General features: G+C 42.4%; 2 protein-coding genes across 3 annotated transcripts in view; one reads left to right on the top strand and one right to left on the bottom strand.

The window, feature by feature from the left end:
• vrk2 (VRK serine/threonine kinase 2) overlaps positions 1-16,999 on the top strand; it is a 20,796-nt gene extending 3,797 nt beyond the window's left edge. The window contains 12 exon segments of the mRNA XM_054600033.1: positions 207-276; positions 1,008-1,095; positions 1,201-1,309; positions 1,506-1,598; positions 2,323-2,455; positions 9,846-9,966; positions 10,562-10,620; positions 13,006-13,164; positions 13,167-13,183; positions 14,167-14,331; positions 15,780-15,974; positions 16,233-16,999. Coding sequence (XP_054456008.1) covers positions 207-276; positions 1,008-1,095; positions 1,201-1,309; positions 1,506-1,598; positions 2,323-2,455; positions 9,846-9,966; positions 10,562-10,620; positions 13,006-13,164; positions 13,167-13,183; positions 14,167-14,331; positions 15,780-15,974; positions 16,233-16,415 — 1,392 coding nt within the window. The 3' untranslated portion in view covers positions 16,416-16,999.
• Positions 16,592-26,875, bottom strand: part of fancl (FA complementation group L) — a 24,620-nt gene continuing 14,336 nt past the window's right edge. Inside the window, exons 8-14 of one of the 2 annotated variants that reach the window (XM_054600035.1) lie at positions 23,983-24,133; positions 23,749-23,832; positions 21,895-21,940; positions 20,356-20,437; positions 19,361-19,477; positions 17,006-17,077; positions 16,592-16,678 (exon numbers count right to left, since the gene is read on the bottom strand). In XM_054600035.1, coding sequence (XP_054456010.1) covers positions 16,643-16,678; positions 17,006-17,077; positions 19,361-19,477; positions 20,356-20,437; positions 21,895-21,940; positions 23,749-23,832; positions 23,983-24,133 — 588 coding nt within the window. In that variant the 3' untranslated portion in view covers positions 16,592-16,642. The remainder of the gene's footprint in view (positions 16,679-17,005; positions 17,078-19,360; positions 19,478-20,355; positions 20,438-21,894; positions 21,941-23,748; positions 23,833-23,982; positions 24,134-26,875) is intronic. The other variant, XM_054600036.1, reaches the window with a different exon arrangement.

Genomic DNA, 26,875 nt, shown 5'->3' with positions numbered 1-26,875 from the left:
CTCCTCTAAGGTGAAATACCATACAATCCACAGCCAGTTTTATTCACTCATGTGGGTTGATAGTTATTATTGAGGACACCAATGTCTGCCACAACACCAATTTTTGATGTGTCTTAAGTCCTGTTTTTTTTGACATTATCACTTAGACTCGTGCTTCTTTAACCCGCGCTAATGAAACTGTTAATAACGTGCGCTTTCATGTGCAGGAGTCCCAGGAGAACGGCCCCCTGTTCTCGGAGCTCAAGTTCTACCAGAGGGCAGCCAAACTAGAGAACAGTGAGTAGCAGCGCCCGTCCAGCGTCCCGGCAGCTCGCTGGAGCACGAGTGTGCGTTTGACTGATGAAGTGGCCGCGGACGCAGAGGCTTTGCTGCCCGCAGCACAGTAATTAATAATAAGCCAAAGCAAACATGCACCTCAGTGGCAGTCAGCCCCCCGCCCCCCCCCCCTCTCTCCACCGCTTGTCTGAGCTCTCCAGCGCCTTCGTTTGGAGAGGGGGAGCCACTCACACGTAATGATGCCCGGGCCTCCGCTGAGCCCCTGACCACCTGCCAGTCTGGTGGAGAGCCAGTCAGGCCAGCCGCCATCGAGCCCTGAGCCAGGCCCACTGCTTTGTCTGGGGGCTTCTGTGTGTGTGTGTGTGTGTTTTTGCAGTTGTGTGTACTTCAGTACTGTACGATTGATATTTGCATGCATGCATTATTACACTTACAAGGACGAATCGGGTTTCTGGACAAAACTTTTGCCTACTTTTCATAAAGTTTAGGGGGCGTTTTTCTTCAGAGAAAAGGAGAGTGTTAGACGGGGGGGTCGAGTTTAGGGAATGATAAGACTCTGAAGTCCAAGGCACCAGGGCGTCCCTTCTTTCTCAATACACCCGTTGTTTTGTGTTTAATGTAGCTGTTGGTTTGACTCCTGTTATTTAGTCCTTTCAGACTCCACCAGAGTGTTGAAAATGAAATGTGAAACACACATTAACATAATTATCACTCTTCTGATCTTGTTCCAGTGCAAAAATGGAAGCAAAGCAAGAAACTGGACTTCCTGGGAATCCCAACGTACTGGGGATCAGGACTCGCTGAATATAATGAACTCAGGTATTACATGTTGACCATATATACACAGGAATAAGGAGCTGGGATGTCATTCAGAAAAGAAAAAGAAAAAGATTTGAACCTCTGATGTCTTCCTCTCCCTCTCAGGTACCGTTTCATGGCCATGGACCGACTGGGCAGTGACCTTCAGAAAATCTGTGAGCGCAGCGGTGGTCGACTGAAGAAGGCCACTGTTCTCCAGCTCGGGCAAGGACTGGTGAGATCATCTTCATGTTTAATGTTCAGTGACTGTTGTATGAAGGAGCTGGATCTTGTCAGATCTTGTTCTGTTCACCTTTTAACAATGAGGTGAAAAGAAAAAACCTCTGACATTCACCTTTGACATTTCAATCTGCTCATCAGAATTCTCATTCTTGTTTTTGTGTGTATTCTCTGTTTTCTGCTTTTGCCAGGTGGATGTACTGGAGTACATTCATGAGAAGGAGTATGTCCACGCGGACATTAAAGCTGCTAACCTCATGCTGGGTTGCAGAGACCCTGAACAGGTCAGTCCACTGTAGATCTCCTCTTATCATCTTGCATGTGCATAAAAAAGCCCCTTTTCATTTTACAAAGGACAGAGAGAAAACGATTGTGCGAGCTAGCTGTGAGGGCGACCGTTAGAACAGGAGAGGGGGAGACTGCTGTGAATGAGAGAAAAATAAGATATTTTCTGATTGTTACACGACGTATATACTCTAGAGCACAAATATATAAGCATCAAACACTAAACAGATGATTAACTGGGGAGACAGACTTTCTCCGCTGCATTTCATTCATGACATCCAATGTGCATCAGTAAATACTACCCAGCAGTAAGTGTTGTAGCATATCCGAGGTTTGGTTATAGTTATAGTTTTTTAGATGTAACGAACAAGCACACTGGACTGCAGGCTGCAGAGTTTGTTCACCCGTTTGACCCCCAGCAGCCCTCGTCAGTCTCCAGGTCTTTAGGTCCCTATGGAAAGACAAGAATGGGCTGAAGAAACGTTTAGCTCCTTGAAAAGTAGTCACAAGACTAAAATAACCAGGAACTTCTTGGTGTTGTGAGTTCTGCTTCATTCTACATAATACAAACTTTACGTATAAAACACAATCAAGGGCTAGGCCTCTGTGTGCAAATCCCTTTATTTGTTGAATAACTTAGTAATGTGTGTGTGTGTGTGTGTGTGTGTGTGTGTGTGTGTGTGTGTGTGTGTGTGTGTGTGTGTGTGTGTGTGTGTCCTGTAGGTCTATCTAGCAGACTACGGGCTGTCCTACAGATACTGTCCTGAAGGAGTCCACAAAGAATACAAGGAGAACCCCAAGAAGGGTCACAATGGAACCATCGAATACACCAGCCTGGATGCCCACAGAGGAGTTGGTAAGCTCTCCGATTCATAAGCAGAGATACTGCTAACGTACAGAACACTCAGGGAATCTGTTAGCCGTATACGACCCCCTTCTGTCTGGTAAAATACTGCACATACACATTGTTTCTACACAGAAAAATGTCACGTTACAGAAGATGATGACCCTCTGTGCCTTTTAAGTTAATGCTAATGTGCCACTTTCTTTGTCACTGTCATGTCGAGAGTGTAGGTTTTTATTTTTTTCAAGCCCATCTTTTATTTATTTAGTTACCCCGGACATTGCATATTTATCAACACTTCAGTTTCCACCTCTATGTAAATGAGCCAGAGTTAACTAGAGAGCTCATTTTCTTCTGTAGTCTCTGTGCAGGTTAATACAATTTAGTGTCCTAATATATCAGTACAATTCAACAGCAAACACTTTAGTACAACACTGTACAGAACAATACAACACAATACTATACATTACAATAAAATACATGAATACATTACAAAAGTAGCAGATTAGTAAAAACAGAGGGCAGCGCCGCTTAATTAGAAAACTTAAAACTATAGATGTTCCCATACCTTTTTTTTTTACTTCCTGATAACGATTCCAAAACCGGAACTTATGCATGGGCTGATACCGATTTTTATTTTTTTTCTTAAACAGCTGTATTCTACTTAACCTGTATGGACTCACATACTCGCCGATACCCCATTCATCAATTTAGGCTGTATTGGAGGCACCTCTGATACTGGTATCGGTATCGGAACAGCTCATATATAAAAAATAAACATAAATATATCATATTTTTATTGAAAGAGTTATTGGTTAGCATTATCGTTCCTCCTCTCCATAAGAGTTTACTTCACAGGACAACTACACTGTTAAACAATGGGGATAAAAATCCCTCTTTGGTGCAAAAATACATTCTAAAGTTCAGCCAAAGTTAATATGAAACTTCAGCAGTCTGTGTTAGCCAAAGCAAGAAGGTGACTTCTAAAGTTCCATTGTTTTTTATCTCCAAATTCCTTCCTTGGCCTGCATGGTGTTTCCTTGCTGAGTCGTTGTGGAAATGTCCTGCAATAAACCTAAACACAACCACCAGGACAGTGATTTAAAAGTGATTTTTAGTAAGTGTAGAAAGAGTGACAGGTACTCACCACTGGCAGTATTTAGGTATTCTAACAGTATTTATATTAACCCGACCATAAGCTCTGTCCTTTGCAGTCTTTGTTTGTCAATACATGTAAAGCAGTCGGGTCCCTCCGCCCCCGCCGCCCTCCCCGCCTCCCTCGGCTGATATTGGGAACACATTAACTGGCAAATTGCCTACATGCTCCCTCTCTTCATTGACCGATCGATTCTCCGTCCGCGGCCCCCCCTGCTGAATTTACCCGGCACCGTCTCTGTTTAACAATTCCCTAATTAGCCGAAGTCATAACCTGCATCGTGTATTCATCCGCCCATTAATTAAGGGCTCTGATGTTCGGTGGGAAGGGAGGCCCGAGCCACCGATAACCTCCACGAGCTCCACGCCGACCGGCTCCGCTGCACCCTCCGGTTCGATACTGTGAGTTAGCTCCGGCTCAGACTGCCTAATCGCCGCGGTGGTGTTTCTATCAGCGCGGATCAATGAGTAAAAGAGGGGCAGAAAATGTCCTGTCAGCAGAAACTATCAAATGGAAGTCATCTCAATTTTAATGTGATTTTGAAAAGAGTGAGAGAGAGGTGAGCTGTAAAAATGGTGACTGTACATGAAAGAACACGTTGTATAAGTAAGGATCCATCAGTAACATTGTGTATGACGCCCATATCTGTAATACAATATAAACATAGTTAGTATGCACTTTACTCTGCTTTTGGGACTCTATTATTATAGTTATAAGCACGTATACATATTCATAATGATTTAAAAACAATCATGTCATTATAAAGCATTTTATACTTAATACTTAAAAGCTCAAGTATCATAATGCTTAATAATTGCTGTCAATCACTGACTGCATCATAGGGTTTCATAATTCCCGTAGATGTAATACATTATAATATTTTTAAGAATGCATTACAATGTGATTATAAGTTGCTTTAAGTAAAAAATACTTTTAAGCGCTTTTTTTTTTTACTTAAAGCAAAGACTACTTAGCTTACAATCACATTGTAATGCATTACGAAAACAGTTTAATCATTAATTATAATTATAATACATTTATTATAATTATAATAAATAATTATACACTATAATAAATAATACATTATTTATTATTTTAAAGAGTCAATTATTTATTATAAATTATTATACACTATGATACTTGCAAAAAAAAGAAATGTCACTGAATGACCAGCAATTATAATTATATTATAAATAAGACCTTCAAAGTCATTCTTAAATGATTAGTGTGTGACAATTGTTATAAAGCAAATTCTATTAGCCAGAATTTTGCAGTATGATAAGCAAGTAATAACGCATCATAAGTATATTTATCATGCATTACAGACCCAGGCATAATACAATGTGTGACCCCTCCATCTTTCCATCAAGGGCTCTTATTTGAGCTACGCGAGAGCTCCAGGCCTGACAGTGAACCGTTGTTTTAAACACAGATGCTGTATTACAGCAGAGACCTCCAGCTATGAGGAGACGACGGTAAAATATGAATCTTTCTGCATACTGTCATCTTTAAGAAAGTATTTTCCACCACTCATGGAGATTATGACATGGAGACCAGACCCATCGTCTGCCCTTCTTCGACCTGATGCCACAGATCCCCGCAAAGATGTTGACAGGTTGCCATGGTGAGGTTTTGCCAAACGCAGCTGGTGAATGGCAGGCCTTTGAACCTCCAGCTAAACGGTGTAATTACCACCATTCGGTGGGCGTCCGGCGGACAGAAGACCGTCTCCAAACGACAAGACTGCGAGGCAGAAGGGGTTAAGAGTGTGACACTGCGGCATGCTTTGGGGAATGTGAATAACAATAGGAGATAATTAACAGCAACACAGCGCCGCCTCACCTCCCTGTCTAAAGCGCGAGCAGAGCATGTGACCGGTGCGTGCGTCCTTGTGTACTTACGCGGTTCCTCTGTATTTATCTTATGTGCATGTCTGCTTTTTTCAAGCATCCTCCGAGAGCAGATTCAGTGTGCGTGCGAATGCACATGCACATCTCTCCGCACTGTCCTGTGTCATTCCTCACGCGAGGGCACTAAATACAGAAGAGCAGACGCACAAAACACTATTATGAGCTTTGATAACGGGCCCAGAGCACGCACAGAGGGCAGCGCCGCTTAATGTAGCCGTTGATCTTTTTAATTGTTAATCTATTACGGCGCTCTGGGAGTTGCAACACTCCCCCCCCCCCGTGTCAGTATCACATGTATTTTTCATCTATATTCTCCTTTAACGGGCTCTGAGCAGCGATGGATTGCTGAGCAATTATTTACCACAATAGGAAGCCGCAGTGTAACGCTGACTTAATGCATACTTTACACCCACAAGGGCAAACAGAGCTAACTTATTATCAGAGCTGTTGAGGTGTGGTGCAACAGAAAACGGGAAGAGTCACATTTGGGCCTAACAGATAGTTGACAAACGCATGTTTGTGAGTTAGAAAAATGAAAGTCAACTCTAGTTTTACCGCTGACATTATCTGTCCAATACTTCATTCTACTAGTTTAATTGCGACATACAATAACCTCCATACTAATGTCGTAAACGGGCATTTGAAATGATCACTGACCTGGGTTCTCATTTGTAAAACTGTGCAACCCCACTCGATGTTTGTGTACGTACAAAGGAGGAAATGGAACGTACTACTCAAACATATCGTGGAGACCTACGTTTGATAAATCGTTCGGTGCCAACATGCGGTTCACCATTCACGGAGATCCAAACTCAATGCGAGCCAGGCCACTTCAGAATGTGGTCTGGCTGATCGGATCCAAATGCGAGAAAGGTCCGATCTTAGAGCGTTCAGACTTGACAGGTGATACATCCTGGCATGATCGAATGTAAAACAGTTGCATATAAAGCGTCACTGTGCGATTCAGTTTCACACCAATACGTGATTGAATACTGATCATGTGTACAGATGTTGGCATTGCACCCACAGCTGTAGTTCATTTTGGTATGATGCACCTGGCCTGAAGATGAAGGTCAAATGGTTACAGGTTCAGTGAAGTACATACAAAATATTCCTTCTTTTTTACTTTTTTTGCGCTGTCACATCTACACTTGACTTATTGGTCAATTCATGAATCATGGTTGAAGTTGTCAAACTAGGAAAGAGATACTACACGGTATAAAACCAAACATTTTTTTGCGTATAATATTAATTTTGGACAGTGATGTTTATGTTAAGATAAACTCCTGGTCTTTATCAGTGTTTTCTGAAGAGCAGCACACTGGTTTATGATGGAATTCACACTAACATGGCAACGGTTGATAAAAGCCTTTGTGTGACACAGTGACTTGTTTTGTACTCTACCTTCAAAAGTAGAAATGACACATTACAAACCCATATTCATTAAAAATAAATCTCTTTGGAACCCCCCCTCCTGGTTTTATACCCTCATAGTTGAGTCATTGGGAGGTTTCTGATGGCAGAACTCTCCTGTTCTGATCATCCTCATTGATCATGGAGCCCCCCTGCTGGGTCCCAGCAGTTTGTGTTCCCTTTTATTCAGGCACACCTCTCAACATTTCTTTCCTTGAAGTGATTTCTTTCCTCACGCACTCTCCTCGTCAGCTCATCCCTACGTCTTGATATTTACGTCCCAATGCTGAAGACCACAGCTATGATGACCAAGATAAATGAAAATAAAATAAATTGAAAATACTTATCATACTAATTTCTTTCAGTGTAATCAGATTACTACCCACCCATTCCATGTAATCTGGCTCTGTGTGGCAGTGACCACGCTTCTTCTCTAGACCGGCCTATTGGCTGCGGAGGATCAATGCCGGCCGTGGCTCAGGGAGGAGATTTCTCCCCTCTGATGGAGCCAGTCGATAGGTAATTTCTCCGGAGACGTGTGGCGGCCGTTACAGTATTGAGCTGCCAAAACTCCCCGGGCTCGACCCCTCTGGATGGACTTGGTCGACAAGTATTGATAGACCTCACGCATTAATGTAGACCCCTGCAATCACAAGCTCACAATAAGACGGCAGCACACTCTAGGGCTGTTCCTAAAGAAGTCTCAGTACAGGGGGAATCACGGCGGTATCATACACACAACTTCATGTCTTCATTAATTCCCCTAATATTAAATTCTGTTATACCTGCCCTCCTGATCAAATCCCTTAAACTGTTTTTAAGTTATGATTTGTGGAAAGCCTTTGTACCCTCAGGAGACATCTGCACATACACAGCTGATTACAGTGCTCTTAATAATGAAACACCTAGTTGTAAAGCATATTTCTGCTTCTTCAAAGCTCTTAAATGGATTTTAGATGAATGAAGAATTTGTCATTACATTACTCAGTCAGTGCACATAGCAAGGAAAAACAGCAGAAACGGTACATGAAACAAATTGCAGATAAAGAAACGTCAAAAGAACATTGCACTTCTGTAACCTTGTTAGACTCACGATGGAGAGTTTGGAAAAAGAAAGAAGGATCAAAATCAACGCAGCAGAGCCAGATATATTGTCTTTTTTTTTTTATTCAATGAATTCCTCCACCCTCGACAAAGCTTGCCTTCGACATCACGCGCAACTCATCCTGACTATCGACAGTTCGGTCGGACATTCAGGTGTGTTATGCTAGTAGCCGCTAATGTAGCCTCAAGCCGCATTGAGTAGCCAAAGAGGTCTGGTTACTCCATTCCCAACCAACGCTGACTCAAGTCAAATAATTCACGTCAGATGTCACAGTCAACTTTTGTTGTCCGACATTGTACAGCATAGTGCACAGTACAAGTGTGCCTCTGCATTGAACCCCTCCTAGTATTAGGATGGGTAGGGCAGCCTCTACTGGGGTTCGGTTGTCTTGCTCAAGGCGTCAATGGCAGTGTCAAGGTTGAGAACTGGCACCTCTCCAGCTACCCGTCCACACTTTGTACTTGGATCTGTGCAGGGACATGAAGGACGACCCTCTGGTCCCCAGCCAAGTCCCCAGGGACTGAGCTACTGCCGCCCCTCGTCCATTCATCAGACTCCAGCCTTCTGGAGACACAAAAGACGACTTTATTCACATATATAGTAGTACTCCCCGACATCTGGAAACGGATTGTGGAGTTCCCCTTTATCTCAGTAAAGTGTGGGGAATGGCTCGAGGAATGGCAATGTCAGCTGTTGGTCTGACAGTCAATGGGTCGAAGTCCATGGTCCAGACTGAAATGTCTCAATAGATATTTTATAGAATGTTGACGCTCATGTTCCCCAGAGGATGAATCATACTGACTTTGGTGATCCTGTTGTGTTTCTTCAAGCTCCACCATAGTTTTTTTAGTTACTTTTTGGTTCAGAGTGAAATGTCTCGCAACCATTAGATGGATTTTGGGGATTAACAATCAAAAGTAAGCTGTGTTCACAGAGCGTATATAACATGGCTGGAGTCCTGCTTATTGATACAGAAATCAATCTCTATCTTTAAAGTTTAAACATACATTTGGTTTCTGGTTCTGACCATTAGAGCAGACTGTCAGAAGAGTATCACAAGAAAGGACGGGGTCGAAAGTACACTGTTGTGGATTTCTGTACTGTGGTAGTGATTTGGCCTCAGACATTACTATGTTTTACGACCAGTCAGTGTCTATAATGGTAAAAGAGAAATATTTATTTTGTGGTCTGGATCATGCAAGGCCATCTGGTTTCATAAAAATAATCCACTGTTAGAAGAAATAGCTGGCATAGTCAGCTAGAGTGCTCCGGGGGGGCTGTCTGTCTTAGCGGTCGTGATCATCATAATCATCATACAGTCTCCAATCTCACTGTCATTGTGTCTCAGCTGAATCCACACAAACACACTGTAGTTCAGAAGCAGGGCTCTTCTCTTAGCTTATCAGGCTCCATGTTGTCAGGCCAAACAAGAGATGAATTCTTGACCGCACGGTTCATCATTTATTTGTGAATCACAAACCTGCTCTACCTCACCAGTTCTGCAAACTTCCCTTTAGTCCAACCCTGACTCCTATGGAGAGACATCTGTTGTATGAAAATGACAGTGACTCTTTCTGATACGAGTGAATCTACCACAGACTTTTCTACTGCTGGTGTTTTATTTCCTTCTAGTCTTTGTGGAACTACTCTATTGATCTAAATGAAAGGAGAAGAACAAAATGCTAAGCTTTGACCAACAAATGTTAAATCTTCCGCAAGCAGACACCTTTGATGGAGTCAGGGGTGATTTATGGAGAATAGCAGACTAGATATTATTTTTTTTTCCGACCATATTTTATCCTCTTTGTTTCTTTCTAGCTCCATCCAGACGTGGTGACCTCCAAATTCTGGGTTTTTGTCTTCTTCACTGGTTATGTGGATCTCTGCCTTGGGATAAAATTCTCAAGTACCCAACTCGGGTCCAGGAGGCCAAGGACAGGTAGGTGGTCCCTTGTGCTGTTTCTGAGGGTCTGATGAACCATTGTTGATCCGCTACCACAGCGTGGTGTGAAATAAAGTTTTTCTGACAATGGTTATCCTCCAATATTCATAGAAAATGTTGCCATCAGGACATCGGAATTCATGATTTCTAGTCTACTATAAGAAACACCACCTGCTTGTCTGTTGATAATTAAAATGAAATCGAAATAAATGTAACAATACTCTAAAAGCTGGGTGAACTCTGTGTTCAGGATTTACACAATCCACTGCTAATCATGCAGTAAAAAACTTAGATTTTTAGAGACTGATATTTTCATTTAACTCCACAATAATTTTGAATCTAGAGTTTGTATTGTTAATACTCTACTCAATACTCTAATGCTAATAATGACAACATCTAAATATACTGGCTGCCATTGTTTGTTGATGAGCACCCTGTAGGACAGTTTTTGCTTTGACTCAGATTCAGCTTGTTCTCCCGCCGCGTTCTTCCCTCCCGACTATCTCCCCCTGACCTCCACCTCTCATAAGGCTTTTTCTGTCTCCTCCACCTCTCATAAGGCTTTTTCTGTCTCCTCCACCTCTCCCCTCAGACTGATGGATAATCTGCCAAACTCGGTCCAGCAGCTGTCAGTGAGAGGAGCCAGCACAGGTAAGCCAGGGCCCCGGGACATCATTTACACTTCTGAAGCTAAACTGTGAATTTGTAAATGAGACGGAGAGCTCCGCGGAGCAGAGGAGAATCTCTGAGTCTAATCTTCTGCTCCCTTTAAGTGAGATCCGGAGTAAAGGGCAGAGCCAAGACTAATTCAGTTAGTGGGCTGACATGCACAGGGCATATGGGTAATAACTGTTCTTTTACATTATTCCTGTATGGGAAAAGCGTGTAAAAATGAGATGTCAGATGTTCTTAGAATGATTTTTGATTTCTCTGATTTTCTATCAGCTTAACTGTCGGGCTATCATCATAAAATTCAGACAGGCTACAATTCAAATCATACAGACTGCCCTCTAACTGTGTCATTGCCCCAGAGTGAAGAGAACCGTTACATTCAAACTGAGTCATAACGTTTGTAGAAGGTAAACACCCTTCGTTTTTTGTTGATGAAACTCAACTCTTGACTTGGATTTAAAACATCTTTGAGCAGGGATGATTTCATCATCAGAGGAGTCCTGTGATTGGTCCGTCGCTCCACGCGAATGAGTCTTTCCTCAGACTGATGATCGTCCCCGCCTCCAACACAGCTTTAATGCATTTACCCTGAAACACTACGAGGTCTTGAGGTGGGATAGATTTGCCTGAACATGGACCCCTGCTCCCATTCACACATGAACACATGCAGGAAATGTTCATGAACATTTCACGGACAGACTGAACATGTGAAAGGGATTCATGACAGTCAGGCCTTAATGAAAGGGGATCAGATTTTGGTGAGAATTCCTAGTCCCGTACCAGGATTTCAGTTCCTAGTTACATTACATTACATTACAGTCATTTAGCAGACGCTTTTATCCAAAGCGACTTACAATCAGTAGTATATTACATATCATTCACCCATTCACACACTGATGACAGGCTACCATGCAAGGTGCCACCATCAGACTCTAACTAACATTCATGCAACATCCAGTCCACACCGATGGCAAGCCTTCAGGAGCAACTTGGGGTTAAGTGTCTTGCCCAAGGACACATCGACTGCCGAAGCCGGGTATCGAACCACCGACCCTCTGATTGGAGAACTACCTTGCTCTCCACTACGCCACAGCCGCCCAAACAGAGGTTGTGTTGGAGGGCGTGTGCTGAAGGATTCTCCAACTCTGCAGTTATTGCAGCAACAATCACTTTACCCTCCATCTTGACGAGCGCGAGAATTAGTTTGTTTCATATATCGAAGTAATCCAGGATGGCGTGTTTATGTTTTTAATTGGCACAACACAACGTTGGGCGGATGACTTTGTCCGGTGGTGTTGATGACTGAAATGAATGAGGGAGCTCCCGACAAGGCGTTCCATCCAGAATAACCCCCCCCCCCCAGTTACCTCACAGCTCCTGAATAACTTTGCACCAAATTGAACAGGCGTCCCGTCGACACGCCTTTCAAAGTTGGGTCGTGTGTTTTTATCTCGCGTCTTTTATAAGGAGAGGTCACACCTGTGTGAGGGCTCAGTGTGTGTGATGTATGTTTGGTACCGGCTGCTGCTCCGCTGACGAGGCCCGGCTGCCCGCCACAGATAAGAGCCGGGGTATGCATCAACTGTGTGTGTGTGTGTGTGTGTGTGTGTGTGTGTGTGTGTGTGTGTGTGTGTGTGTGTGTGTGTGTGTGTGCAGTATGTGTCATACACGTCGTCTGGCCAGTGTGTGATGCATCAAGGCTGTGTATGACACGTACACACACACACACACACACACACACACACACACACACACACACACACACACACACACACATATCCATAGCTGTGCGCGGGGCTAATCTCCTCCGTGGGGAGATACATTGCCCTGGCGGTGTATTATCTGGACTGTGAGACCTTCAGGTTCACCCTGCTCTGCTGCTGCATGACTCAAGTGTCCGGGGTACCAAGGCTCCACAGTCACCTTTTTTGTCCCATAATTGTCCAGAATTCTACTTTTAATTGTCTTAGGTTAAGACTTAACAACCATTGTCCCAGAATGAATTTGTTTCTTTTTAAATTCCACGTAAAAAAAAAAAATGTAGTTTTATTCAAAACTATTCATCATAAACAATGCAAGTTAATTCCCATCACTTCATTGACAACAGTTTGATTCGTATTGACATGTTTCTCTGCTGTCCTAGAATTGTCCCACACACTGTATCTTTGTATCTTTGTGTCCCTGTGACATCAGGACATCTTTAATGATTTCATACAGAGGATTCTGCATTATTGAAGCTAAAAAGTCTGTCTCTGTTAGTAAAAATCAGTCTGATAACAGCTTGTCAACAGATAACAAATGGCCTGATTGGTCTTGGTCCATTGTTTCCTGGAAGGTTAACGGTCCCTCTGTTCCCGTCTTCAGATGAGGTGGCTGCATTCCTCAACTCCGTGAAGACTCTGGACTACAAAGAAAAGCCAAACTACCAGCAACTCAAACAGCTGTTGGCCAGCGTTGTCACAGGGAGACTTGACTTCTCCGTGCCACGAGAGCTCGCAGGGGAGTCCAGCACCAAGGTACAAGACCCCCCACCAGGGAGAAGGTGAGGACAGGACAGGACAAGGTCAGGGGCCTTGTGTCTAATGTGTAGCTTTATCTTTTATTCTTGTTCACCCTGGATGTAATACAACGTATGGAAGTGCAACTTCACCCCGAAGTCTGTGCCGGAGTCCAGCCTGCATCCTAAGTAGGAAGGAGCTCTGAAATCTCATCTTGCTACAGAAAGTGTGAACACTTCTTAAGTGTTTTGAGGCGTTTGATTGCAGGTTTTTATTTAAGACATAAATCCAGTCATTCAGAGGGGGGATATCTGATGGAATATTCCTGCGTTCAGTGAAACACTCAGCAGCCTCAGTGTTGGTCACAAAGATGCCCGTTTCCTCTGTTCAGTCTCTTAACCTCCAGAGTGGAGAGACGTGACAGCAGTAGAGGGGAGGGTTAACCTGCACCTGCCCCCCCCCCACCCCCCCACCCCCAATGAGTATGTCAACCAGGTCTGAGGCTGGAGGAGGACTGTGATTCCCCTCAAATTCACCAGAATCACTTCTTGACCCCCTCGGGCCCCAGCGAGCGCCCTCTCAATGGCCCAATTTGAGGAAGTTGATGACACACACTTTCCCCGCGGCGCAGGGTGTCTCCAATTATGCTCCTGATTTCCTCTCCGCTCCTTGTGTCATTTAATTTCCATGCTAAAGTGCCGGCCAGTTTGATCCCTAGTTAAACAGAAGTGGCCGTTTACTGCGGAGAGTAAATGTCAGCGGAGATAAAGGCCATTCAGCGGGCACGCTCACTGAATCATCTGCCACTACTGTTGGATAAATATATTAGTATTTTATGGCTGATGGTAGTAATGTAGTGAGGCAAAGTTTTATTTAAGAGGAAATAGTCAAAGAAAATCTTATTTAATCTGTACAATTTCATAATGCAAGGGAGAGTTCAGTGGTAAACAGGTCACGAGTGTTGTTAAGGAGAGCAGGAAGGATGTTGAAATATGCAGATGAAATCATCCAACCATTGTCTCCACAGACATCAAGACGAGCCAGAGGGCCCTCCAAAGCCAAGGCTGTGGCCAGACAGCTGGATGATGATGATGATGATGAAGATGAAGAGGCGGAGGAGAAGGTGAAGTCTAAACCTGTGCCAGCTCGCTACATAAGAGGACCGTCCCTCACCAAACCTCAGTCCCAACAGGTAAGGACCGTTCCTTCACTTCACCACGAGAGAAGAGTGATGAAGGAATGGCCCCCGTTGAATATTTGTGGGAGCAGGTTTGTAAAACGACCTCCAATGTTGGATCACTCTTAGCCTCTTCCCCAAAAGTAATGTTTTTAAACAATGATTCTTACTTGAAGGGTAATATTGTTATTATTCTATTTTCTATGTTTTTGTGTCTCTGGGCGCTTTCACAAGCTGTAGTCTGCATCAGTAAAATCCACATCTATTTGTTCTAGTTCGGTTTACGGGGCAAGAACTAAAGCAGACCAGATAAAAAAAATGCTGTGAGGCGTGTACTTCAACTTCTGTACTTCAACCCCCCCCCCCCCCCTTTGACACTAATCTACTCTGCACACACATCCTTTCTCCTGGAGTTTATGACTTTCTAAAACTTTATTTAGCGTATTCTGTACGTTTTCTTGGGCCCAGATGTAAAGCAGAAGTCCTCTCCATATCAATTATCCTGCCCTTTACCCGTATCCATCTCATCAAATACCCACACCGGCAGTCTGCACGTTAGTCGACTTCCTGCAACTGGGTCGGATTATGAACTGCAGCAGGACTCCCTTGGAAAGGGTTCTAGACCGCCTCTTAGAGCAGGCTCGGACCGGTTGTTTTGGTCCCATCAGAGTACATTTACCAGGCTCCCAGCTGCCTAAATCAACCACACCCGTGTTGGGATTAAAACAAACTAAATGTTGCCTTGTGAAAGAGCCCTTAGTGACAAATGGAGGACAACAATTCTTTTTTTTAAATTGGCCAATATTGAGAGAGAGAGAGAGAGAGCAGTGCAGCCGCAAAACAGGCTCTAATCGTTTGGGACAATCCTGCACCACCGGTGTAGGTCCACTACAGTTCTGATTGTTATTGTATGTGTCTGACAACATTATGGAACGAACCCGAAAGGAAAATAAATAGTTCCCGGAAGACGACGATGAAAACCTGAGTGAGAGTTAAGATGAGTGCCAGCGTAGTTTAGTGTAATCTCAGGGGTTTCCACAATGTGAATGAGGCCTAATGCTGCGTTCACACTACGACCAACAGGCTGCAAATAATCAGACTTAAAGTCATAGTATAGCTGTATTAAAAAAAAGTATAGTATGTTGAAAAAAAGTCATAGTATGGCATACTTAAAAACGCATAATATATCAAAAAATGTCGTTAAAAAAAGTCAGTAAAGGATGTCAAAAAGACATAGTTAAGCATGTCGGAAAGTTATAAACATATTGATAGTATAGCATGTCAAACAACAAAGTCATAGTATATTAAGTCAAAAACAGTCGTAAATAAAACCACCTACTACATCAGGGCACATTTAGGGTGTAAACACACACATTGTACTCAATAGGACCAAATAATCCAGTCAAACATATTCAGGAATCAATAATGTCACTTTTTTTTATTGTTTTGCTGATTGCTCACAGAAGGAAGATGGAGAGTTGCCTGCTGTCAGCAGATCATTGAGGCCAAGACCTGTGGTGGCTTATGCAGAAGACGACAGTGAAGAAGAGGAGGAAGAGGAGGAGGAGGAAGAAGAGGAGGAGGAGGCCAGACCCAAACCCATCCCTGCATGCTATCTGAGAGGCCCTCCGATTGGCCCCAGAGCTCAACCCAAACAGGTGTGAGGCCCAGACCCCGAGCAGCCGGGCTCCTGTCTGACTGCTTTTCATTTACTGTGTAACACTGAATTCATTAGTTTAGTTTTAGAAGACAAAAACGACACAAACCAGCTCCTGTTTTTGTCAATAAGCATTTCTGAAGATGTTCAAAAACCTCAAGAAGTTCTCAAGAAGATTACAAAGAATGACAGAATAATCAGTTTATATAAGAGTAGACTTGTTCAAACGAGCAAACGTCTGAATTACACTCTTTGACAGAAAACCAAACGGACCGGCAGGAAAACAGACGACCTCGCCGTGACCTCGGAGAGACGGGAACGACTCCTCCACTCGCCAAGCGCAATACGCACGCTGACAAACTGCAACGCCAAGAACCAAATGTACTACAGGGAGAGACGGGATGAAAGGCTGCCCCTTACAATGAGGACTACCGGGGGTTAAAGCTGCAGGAGGACTGGGATCCTCCTCGGGATCACCTCTCGACCCCTTCGGCCCATCGAGAGCGTTGCTGCAGGGGTCCGCAACAGGAACCCGGTCCCTCACGGAGGAGCGGACTGTCCTCCTGGCTTGTCTTCGTGGGCGTCTTCTTTCTCCTGGGGCTGGCTGCTCTCGGCGTTTCCCAAAGTGCTTTTAAATCCCGTTGAAAATAATATTTTCAAAGGAACGTCTCAGGACTGCTGGGCGGCCATCTTCACCGTAATGGGCTGAAATGGAAAGAGAATCTTAAGTATTCTGATGATTCGATGTATTTAAATAAGGTTAAATGAAAAGATTTCTCATGCTTTTTGTGACTGGACTTGAATCAATGGCGTTGTGTATTCACAGATGTCCTGGAACAAATACTGTACTTACTCTTTTATCAATGCTGCTCCCTATTCATGAACGCTCTCAGCAGAGAGAAGGTTACTGGATGTATAGAGCCCCGCTGATTAAACTACACTGAATGTCTAGTGACTCTGTGAGTGAAGGCCTTTTACACACACACACACACACACACACACACACACACGCACACACACGCACACACACACCTTGCTGCAGTAAGGACACTCTCCGAAGAAAATGTTGAAGCTCTGCCGGCTGGAGGGGAGCGCTCTCAGCCACTGGAGGGAAAGAAGGGAAGAAGAAGAAGAAGAAGAAGAAAGAATAAGACACCACTTCATGAAATCGTTACTTTGGATCTGATGTGCGGCGGTGTCAAGTGATAGCAACGCTTGTTTCAATGTACACTTATTACTGCAAACTTTATAAAAGTGTATTTAAGATTTAAATGGCTTTGATGTGGAACTTTAGAACGTCTTACTGCCTTTTTTTTTTCAGCTTTGAAAATAGACTTTGATACGCTCTGTCTCGCTGAGTACAGAGGATATAAAGTAGAGTCGATTGCTCGGCCAGATAAACCTAATTTCCTCTTTATCATGAGCCAGAGCCAGCACTGATGAAGTCATCCGTACTCAGTGGCTACACTACAGTAGATGGGGATCGGCATGCTCCCGGTTTGAAGAACTGCAGCAAGGTTTCAGTTCCCCTGTACACTATACTTACAATAGTTACAGCTTTCCCCTTTACGACAGGGACCTGAAGCTGTTATCAGAGCTCTCTTCAAAGTCACCAGACTCCATTGACAAAAAACGTTTATCTCCAAGAACCCGGGAGTTGCAGGTCTACCGCTGCCTTTGTCGGTGTGTTTGTGTTTGTGTCAACTTACTTTCAAACACCAAAGTCACACAATTACACAAATTACTATGGGCAACCATAATCTACTGCAGGTTATACACCGACTACAAGTACCTCATGCAAACCTCGCCTAAAAAAAAGGACTATCAAATAACATCATATTCATATTAAATTCAATTCAGTTCAGTTTATTTTGTATAGCCCAGAATCACAAATTACAAATTTGCCTCAGAGGGCTTTACAATCTGTGCACATGCGACATCCTCTGTCCTTCCCTCACATCGGCACAGGAAAAACTCCCCTAAAAAAACCCTTTAACAGGGAGAAAAAAGGAAGAAACCTATGGGAGAACGATATTGTACACTCGATATATGTGATATTTCAGTTTTTCTTTTTTAATAAATTTGCAAAAATTTCTACATTTCTGTTTTTTTCTGTCAAGATGGGTTGCTGAGTGTACATTCATGTGGAAAAAAATGAACTTTTTCGATTTTAGCAAATGGCTGCAATGAAACAAAGGGTGAAAAATTTAAAGGGGTCTGAATACTTTCCGTACCCACTGTATATGACATAAATGATTCATATAATAAGACTACTTATAATAACAGCAGCAATTATTACAGTAGAATTATAATTATGAAAATAGGGATAGTAATGTGATTAATAATAATAATGGAAGTAGCAGTGGGTGTCAGTCGGCTCACAGCAGGAGGCACGACTACGGTCCAGGTACCACAACGATTCATATTAAAGATGGACAAACTGATGATCTTATTTACTGTCAATACCGGATCAGTCTGCCAATATTCTAAATCAACGCAGTGGATTTCTCATCTCAAAAAATGATCCAGAAGTAAATTCAATGATGAAAGAGTAAACCTTTAAAGAACATATCGCTGTTAGGACCGGGTAACTGCTGTGGCCAAGTACCTCCTCCCAGGCCTGTCTAGTTCAAATAGCCGGTTAGCATCACAGCTAGGCTAACGTTAGCGTTGAGCAACCTGAAGACAATCAGAGGAGGGCTAAGGGGCTCCCGCACATGTGCAGAAGGAATCGAGCAGCTGGTTACTGACAATAGGGACCAATATACAGAAGAGAGTTTTCTAACACAAAACATTTGTTTATGGTCTTTTATTAAAAAGCTCTCTTTAATATTTGTAGGATTTTAATTCTCACCCATAAAGCTGTTTGGCGCCTCAGTGAAACTAATCAATCATCCTCATGTACTCTGATCCTGCACCAGCTACTGAGCCCATCGTCTAGTGCACACTAGATTTTACTGTGCACGTGTTGTACTTCAATGAGGGTCTAACAAAAATATGCTATTGGTTGCATTATGGGAAATGTAGGGTCAAGGGGTTTTGAAGCTTGAGTCAGAATATCTCAGGTATGTTGCTTTGATTTATTCTTTTTTTTTCTTGGTAGTGCCCCAGCTTTATGAAAGCGCAATACTTAACCCTTTAAATTACTCTTTTTTTTAAATCACCATCATGTGCACTTTATTTTATCACTCTGAACTGAAGCACACAGGAAGCCTCCTGTCTATTCAGCTCCATAACTTCCAGGTTTTCAGAACTACAGAAGCCTGCTCGAGAGAAAAGGAAATCTGTAGATGCTCCTCACAGCCATGTATATACATAAATGTGTGTGTGTGTGTGTGTGTGTGTGTGTGTGTGTGTGTGTGTGTGTGTGTGTGTGTGTGTCCATACCTCATACAGACAGGCCTGGTGGAAGGGCTGGCCACAGCGGGGGTCATTGCACACCTGATCTGGGATGGCAGCTTCAAGGCGATAGGAGTAGCAGATCCCACACTCAACGCTGAAGCTCTATACACACACACACACACACACACACACACACACACACACACACACACACACACACACACACACACACACACACACACACACACACACACACACACACACACACACACACACACAGAGAAATAAATATTCAGCACAGGCGCTTAAGATTTGGGCAGGTCCCCTGTAACCACTTAGTGTTAAACAACCTCCTAGTTAAGACTCCAGTGCGGAGCGTTAACATCACCCCGTAACACACACCACAACTTTCCCGCCGTCACACTCGCTTTTCTCTCTGCTCTCGTTTGCATTTTGGGCATAATGAGAAGCTCCTGTTTTTTTTTTTTTTTCTAGAGTTATCCATTAAGAGAGAGGATGGCAGGTAAAAAAAAATAAAAAAATAAATCAACATCTGGTCAACTTAACTTTTTTTGCACTCCTCTGAATGTTAATGAAGCTGAGGCATTAATCACCGCGGCGACAGCGGATAAACACGACGACCTTTTAACCCCTCCACGGGGATGGGAGGGGGAAAGAACGAGTGTTTAAATAAAAAAAAGAGAGATAAATGGCTTTGCGTGATTAAAGCGATTTGATAGTGCATAGAATTCTGCCATCTTTGTTATTCTAATGATCTTGTCTGTAAACAACCCAATTAAAGGAGAATTTGTGCCCACCTCGTGGAAAAAAACAAAACACAGAGAGAGAAAGTAAAATATGGAAATAGACGGAAAAATAGGCAAAAGCGTACGTCCGCCCCCTTATAACTCCAAGCTCAAACAGACACACAAACAGGAGTATGCATGCATAGACGAAAACACACACAAACAGCTCCTTGAGGTAATCGTGATGAGAACGGACATGTTTGAAATGGAAAGGGGGGCAACCGTGTCACATACAGATTTTTCGTGGGTGGCAGGTGACGGGAATTCGATCTCCAAAACATCCCGGAGGTTGTGCAAGACGCCGGAGTCCGGGTTCCTGCCAGAAGACCACAGACAGCTCCTTCACACACTAATTAACCGCATGCAAATGAGCCTGCAAAGACACTGGGGGATGATTAGGAGACATCACCATTGGTATAAAAAAAAAAGAGCATCTCTGCTGCTTCAGACTGGAGAGTGGTGGAGGGAGAGTTTCCTCAGATGTATCATGCAGGGAGGCAAATGTTAAAGCCCCCGTGGTGAAATTTTAAACATGTTCTTGTGTTGTCTTTTCCACCTAGTGATAATCACAGTAGTGGAACTGGTATGCATGGTTTGTATGTAATGGTGAAACTGAACTGGAAGATTTGCTCATCGTGTCAATGAATCCCCTCGAAAAGACCAATAGCAACAATAAACATATCTACTGACAATGCTGTGTGTGTGTGTGTGTGTGTGTGTGTGTGTGTGTGTGTGTGTGTGTGTGTGTGTCCAGCCTGGTATATGTTCTTCCTCTGGGCCACAGAGCTCCATTGTTGATCAAAAACACATCAATGAGCTAGACTTCTTTCAACATGGGTGACATACTACAATAGCATTATTTTTGGACTACACTGACATTTTTTAAGGTATACTATACTAAGACATGTTTAAGCTATACTGTGACATTTTGTATAGCATACTATACTATGACATTTTTTTTCTTTTTTTTTTAAATGGCATACTATACCAAGACACGTTTTATGATTTTATTTATGGCATGCTATAAAATGTTTTGCCATTTTTCATGAAATACTTTAATATAACCTTTATGGTCATTTTATATGGTACACTCTACTATTGATATTTTTCTGGATTTATATGGCATACTATACCATAAATTATTTTACGGCATACTGTACTATGACATTTTCTATGATTTATTTTTACGGTGAGGAAGCAATTTTTCAGATTTCATTCATGGTATACTGTGACATTATTTTATGGCATAATTTATTTAAACATTTTCTATGATTTTTTTTTTATATGGCATGCTATATTATGGCATACGACTGTGTTGTTTTTTATTCCATACTAGGAGGTTTTTTCGGTAACATACTATAATGCTGACATTTATATGGCCTGCTATACTACGATATTTTCTATGATTTTTTTTTTTTTGTCATGCTTTACTATGACTTTTTTGTTGTCTGGTCCCAAAGCCAAGTCCCTACAGACTGAGCTACTGCTGCCCCTAAAAAATCATACATGATAAATATTATACATGAAATCCACTAAACTCTCCATATGTGTGAAACACAATCTTGAATAAATAAAACATTTTGTAATAATTTTCTTTTTTTTTTTTTTTAAATACAGCTCACCAAAACAGAAAATGTTATTTTTATAAATGGAAACATTCTAATTTGATCATTGCCATGATGATATGACTCTTCTAAAAGTCAATTAAGTATAATATTGCATTGTGTCTAAGGTTAAACCCAGGTGGAAGCTTGGTGATGCAGAGATCGTTACCACAGGTGCATGTTGGCGTTCAGCTTGTTCCTCAGCGGAGTCACCGCTGCAACGACACAAGAAAGGGAGTTATTATTTGGTGTTGGATGTAAACGGTGCTACCAATAAAAGCCTTGAATTTGATTTCAAGCATCTGCAGATACATTATTATAATATACAAGGCCTCAGAAAATTAGACTGTCTTTAAAAAAAACCTACTCTGCATAGCCTCAGACGCCCTCTCTTATTTGACAACAGCAGCGGGCGGTGTCGCCTCCGTCAGATATGAACCCTCATTGCTTCCTCTGTTCCACAGGGGAGCTTTGTCTCCGTGCAGCGCTCATCACTTTCACTATTTGTTATTCCTACATGCAAAAAGCAATATTTCTGCGCGACCCCCCGTATTTGAGGGTCGCTGCCTGCCTCCCGTCTGGGTGGCTGAGGTGTGCATGTGTTTAATATCTTTTGAGTCGCATTGCTAGGCAACAGGCTAGGGAGTCGCATGACCTTGGGTTTACAGAAACAATGGCCGACAATTGACGGGGACTTAAATAGAAAGCTGGAGCCGAAGCTCGAAGGCTGGCTGGCTGTGGCGTCGGCGTGGTGAGAATGAAAACTTGCCATTCCGGAAAGCAACTTGTGACATGACAACAGACAATGGCGAAACAACCAGCCTGAGTGAAGTCGAGACATGTGGAGATCACTGGAAAAGCAGCACTACTCCTTTTTCCATTCAGGCTCAATCTGAATAATGGCGGTCGCAGGCTGAATTTGTTGTTTATTGCCTGGGTTGATCCTCAGATTATTCTGTGAAAAGTGATTTGGACTCATGAAGAGGGTCAGGACACAGTTAGTGACGAAGCAATTCTTCCATTATCTTAATGAAGTGTTTGATAACTGGAGGATATGATGCTCCTTCCGGCTTTTCTTTTGGACCAAATGTAAATTGAATATTTCGGGTTGGGATTTTGTTGGATTTCAGAAGGATTTTGAAGATGTCACTGGGAAATTTTTCTGTATTTTAAAATGGATGGGAAGAAAAACAAAGTCTTAACTGATAAACAGCTTTGACTTTCTAGTTCATATAAATACTTCATCTGCAGTCTATGGATTTATGTTTTCAGAATGCAGCTTGCAGTTCTTGTAACAAAAAATAAATAGGTGAACACTTTAGTTTAACAGCATTAAAAGTATATATCATGTTCACATAATATCTTAGTTTATCGATTGGTTTGTTAAATACATGCATCCAAGACTGTAGCTGTGGTTATTTATGTATATGTCGGATTCATTAATCAAATCTAAAGCAGCAAAAAGGGTCAAACAGATGTTTGGTTTGTTTATTTTACTTTTGACATTTTTTGGAGCTGAAATATGTTAATACAGCTTCATCTCAGTCCCAATTCGCCATATCATTTTCAGTGTAAATATGATGGAAATGTCAGCCACATTTCATTTGTTAAACAGAGGCTTAGCTCATTCTAAAGTGCTTTGTAAATATAAATGTTTTAGTCGTATTAGATGTGACCCACTACCCGAGCCGTCACTGTGCTTCCAGCTATTGGATGAAGCACCTTGTGATGTCACCATTCACCGACGTACCGTTTTGTCAGTTAGTCAACGTTCCATTGGCAACTTTGATCGCCGTCATATCAGCGTGTCGCCTGTAATTCCTAGAAGAACCCTTAAGAAAGCATTTATCCACAAACCTCGTGGGCACCTGATAACTGTATCATAATGAGGAGAGGATTTCACATGCAGTAATACAGTGTGTCAGCTTTGGGTGTGTAATAGTGCTGATACACTTCTTCTGCTCTCACGCTGCCTGAAAAACACACTTTCATGTGCTGCCATGTCTCTGGGGTTCCTACCCACCGTGCTCGGCTCCCAGCAGGCAGCACTCTGGCAGCATCTTGGGGTGTTTGGGATCCACCTCCACTTTGATGGATACGTTGGTTCCTGCAAACAAAAGGTTTACGGACATTTCTTTGCAACTTGGATTGATTAGTATTTCAGTATGTGTGATATTTAAATATCAACCTGTGAATTCCTCTGTGCAGCATGCGATACCGGCTTATACGTATAAATCTGAGCTCTCTCTCTTCATACCTATGGCGATCCGCCTCATGGTGTCGGACCGGCTGGGTTTCTCCGGCTCCAGAATCCAGGTGCTGCTGTCAATCTCGTCCAGGACGTCCCAGAACTCGGTCAGGGACTCCAGAACCAGCAGGAACTGGCTGTGGAGCTGGTCCAGAGTACTCTTAACAAACCAGACCAGAACAAGCACAGTGGTCACTTAGAATACTCGAGAATGCCCGAAGTGCTCCAACAGCAGTCTGTTATAAACAACCTCCTCTTCACTTTATTGTACAAAAATGCAAAGGCAAATGTTATTTCGGTTATCGCAAGCTAGTAGCAGTCAAGGTTATAACTTTGATTCATTTTAAAATACAGTTAAATATAAAAGGTGTGTATTAAAGTTTAAAGAAATTGGAAACCTTTTTTCCCCAATCGAGAAATAACCTTCAATGCCATTATTTGCTCTTCTTCAAATTAAGAAAAACTCTCTTTTAAACGAAGACTGAAGCCTTGAGTTCAGCATCTTGCTTTTTCGCAACGAGCGAATGGAAGTTACCATATTTGGAATGCGGAGGAGTGATGTAGAGACGTTGTGTAAGTCTATGGTAGCAGCCGCCCTAAAGCATACCCTGCTTTATGGTCTATTTGACTCTAAATGGACCATAATTTACTAAATGAACATCATGCTGTATTGAAGAAGACTTGAGACTAGAGATTGAGACCATAAACTCATGTTTACAATGTTTACTGAGGGAATAAATCAAGAGAGAAGTAGAGTCATTTTATCATAGACTTCTATACAACCAGACTTCATTTTGCGAGCTAAACACATTCCTCCCAAGCATGAACACAGTGAATTGTGATGGTTGACAGAAGGGCGAAGAATGTTTCAATTTCATTAGTTTATGATTACAACAAAATACCACATTACAAGCTGTACATTTTTGTTTTTGATAAGGCAACTGGAGTGAACTAAAAGTGCAGATATCACTGGCCCAGTTGTTAAAAAACTATAACAACTTAAGACACACACACACACACACACACACACACACACACACACACACACACACACACACACACACACACACACACACACACACACACACACACACACACACACACACACACACACACACACACACACACACACACACACACGAAAAAAGGGAGGCTGATGGAGGTGTCGGAGACCAATACAGATGGAATGAGAGGGAAAAAATTAGGTGAAAAAAAATGAACCAAAAATTATGGGTCATTGTGCCAGCACAGTGCACACAATTAAGCATCGTCCAGGTGCTGAGAGCCCCGGCAATTACAGCCCAATTAATGCCAGTGGCATGATTACGGTAAGCGCTCAGGATAACTACGCTAAGCCCAGTTCATGAGGAAGAAAAAAAGAAAGAAGAAGAGCTGGTAATTGAATTCCTGCTGTATCTGTGAGAAGAACATGAGTGAGAGCAGAGCGGAAGGCTGTAAGAAAGAATGAAAGGCACTGAATCTGAGCTGAGATGGCTCTTTGGCGTCATCTATTTATGCTATCTCTGACTGACCTCAATTTAGCTCTGAAAAAGCAGGCAGGCTGAAAGCATTCCCTTTCTTTACACTGATGCCATTTAAGAAAGGTGCTGGATTTGAATATTTAGAGCATTAATATAGCAGCAAACCAATATTTGCTATTTTTGTTATTAATTAAACCGTTTAACGTCACCCATCACAGGGTGAAACAATCTTTTTATTCCTTATCATTTGAATTGGGACGACAACATTTAGAACGTTTGATGGTATACTGACTTCAGAGCAGTTGAAACGATTTTTGGGACAGTGGCAAAAAAAAATAAAAAAAATAATTGGCTGGAGCCTCGGAGACCAGCTGCTGTAGTCAAACAAGAAAAGTTTTCTGAATCTGCTAATATGGATCATCAATGATCATCAATTAGTATCAGCGGCAAAAAAAAAGGTGATCAGGGATCTCTAAGTTTATATTTGCTACCTTTTTCTCCCCATTGTGCTGATCGGATGAGTGACTCTGATGGGTTTTATGGTCCGTTGCACCCCTGTTATCTTATTATCTCACTCTCAGTTTGTCATGTAGACACAAAAAAGAACTTTGAAGGTTTTCTCATTATGTGCATTATTAAATGTAAAGTTATGTATGACTTATTAATCTTCTTGTGAGATGGCCATGATAGTCTCTATTGATAATGTAAGGGAAAAAAATTCTTAAGAATGAAAAATTAATGATAGCAATGTAAGAGATATATATATATATATATATATATATATATATATATATATATATATATATATATATATATATATATATATATATATATAGACACACATACATGGACAAGCAGGATTTTGTGCCAAGCTATGATGGGTGGTCCTCACTCACTTTTTCTGTTCACACTGGAACCTCCTCGATTTCTTAATCATGCAGTTTTTTGTTGTTAAAAATCACCTTTGTGCAGTCTGCTACCACAAAGGACACACACGCACACACAGAGGTTTATCTCTCTTCCCATTCTAGTTCCACACAAATGCACAGAGTGGCATGTCTTGGCCCTGCAACAGAGCAGGCAATAATTACTCATTCAAATGAACATGTCAGGTCCACCGACAGACAGGCCCTTCCCCCGCCACACACACGAGACAAAAACACACACTTGGCACACACACACACACACACACGCACACACTTCATGTTGCAGTGTGGGAGAGATCCATCAACGGCCCAGCATGCAGACAGGCTCCATACGGTAGCGCTGTTCTAAGCTGGTCCTCACTGTAAGCCTGCCATGTATCAGCTCAACGACACGCGCACGCGCACACGCACACACACACACACACACACACACACACACACACACACACACACACACACACGCAAGCATCTCTGCTCAAATTCTCTTTTCTCTCC

This window comes from Anoplopoma fimbria, chromosome 6 (assembly GCF_027596085.1).
Source record: "Anoplopoma fimbria isolate UVic2021 breed Golden Eagle Sablefish chromosome 6, Afim_UVic_2022, whole genome shotgun sequence".
Lineage (NCBI taxonomy): Eukaryota > Metazoa > Chordata > Actinopteri > Perciformes > Anoplopomatidae > Anoplopoma > Anoplopoma fimbria.
The sequence above is the reverse complement of the archived record's forward strand: the minus strand, read 5'-3'. Positions and strand labels throughout refer to the sequence as shown.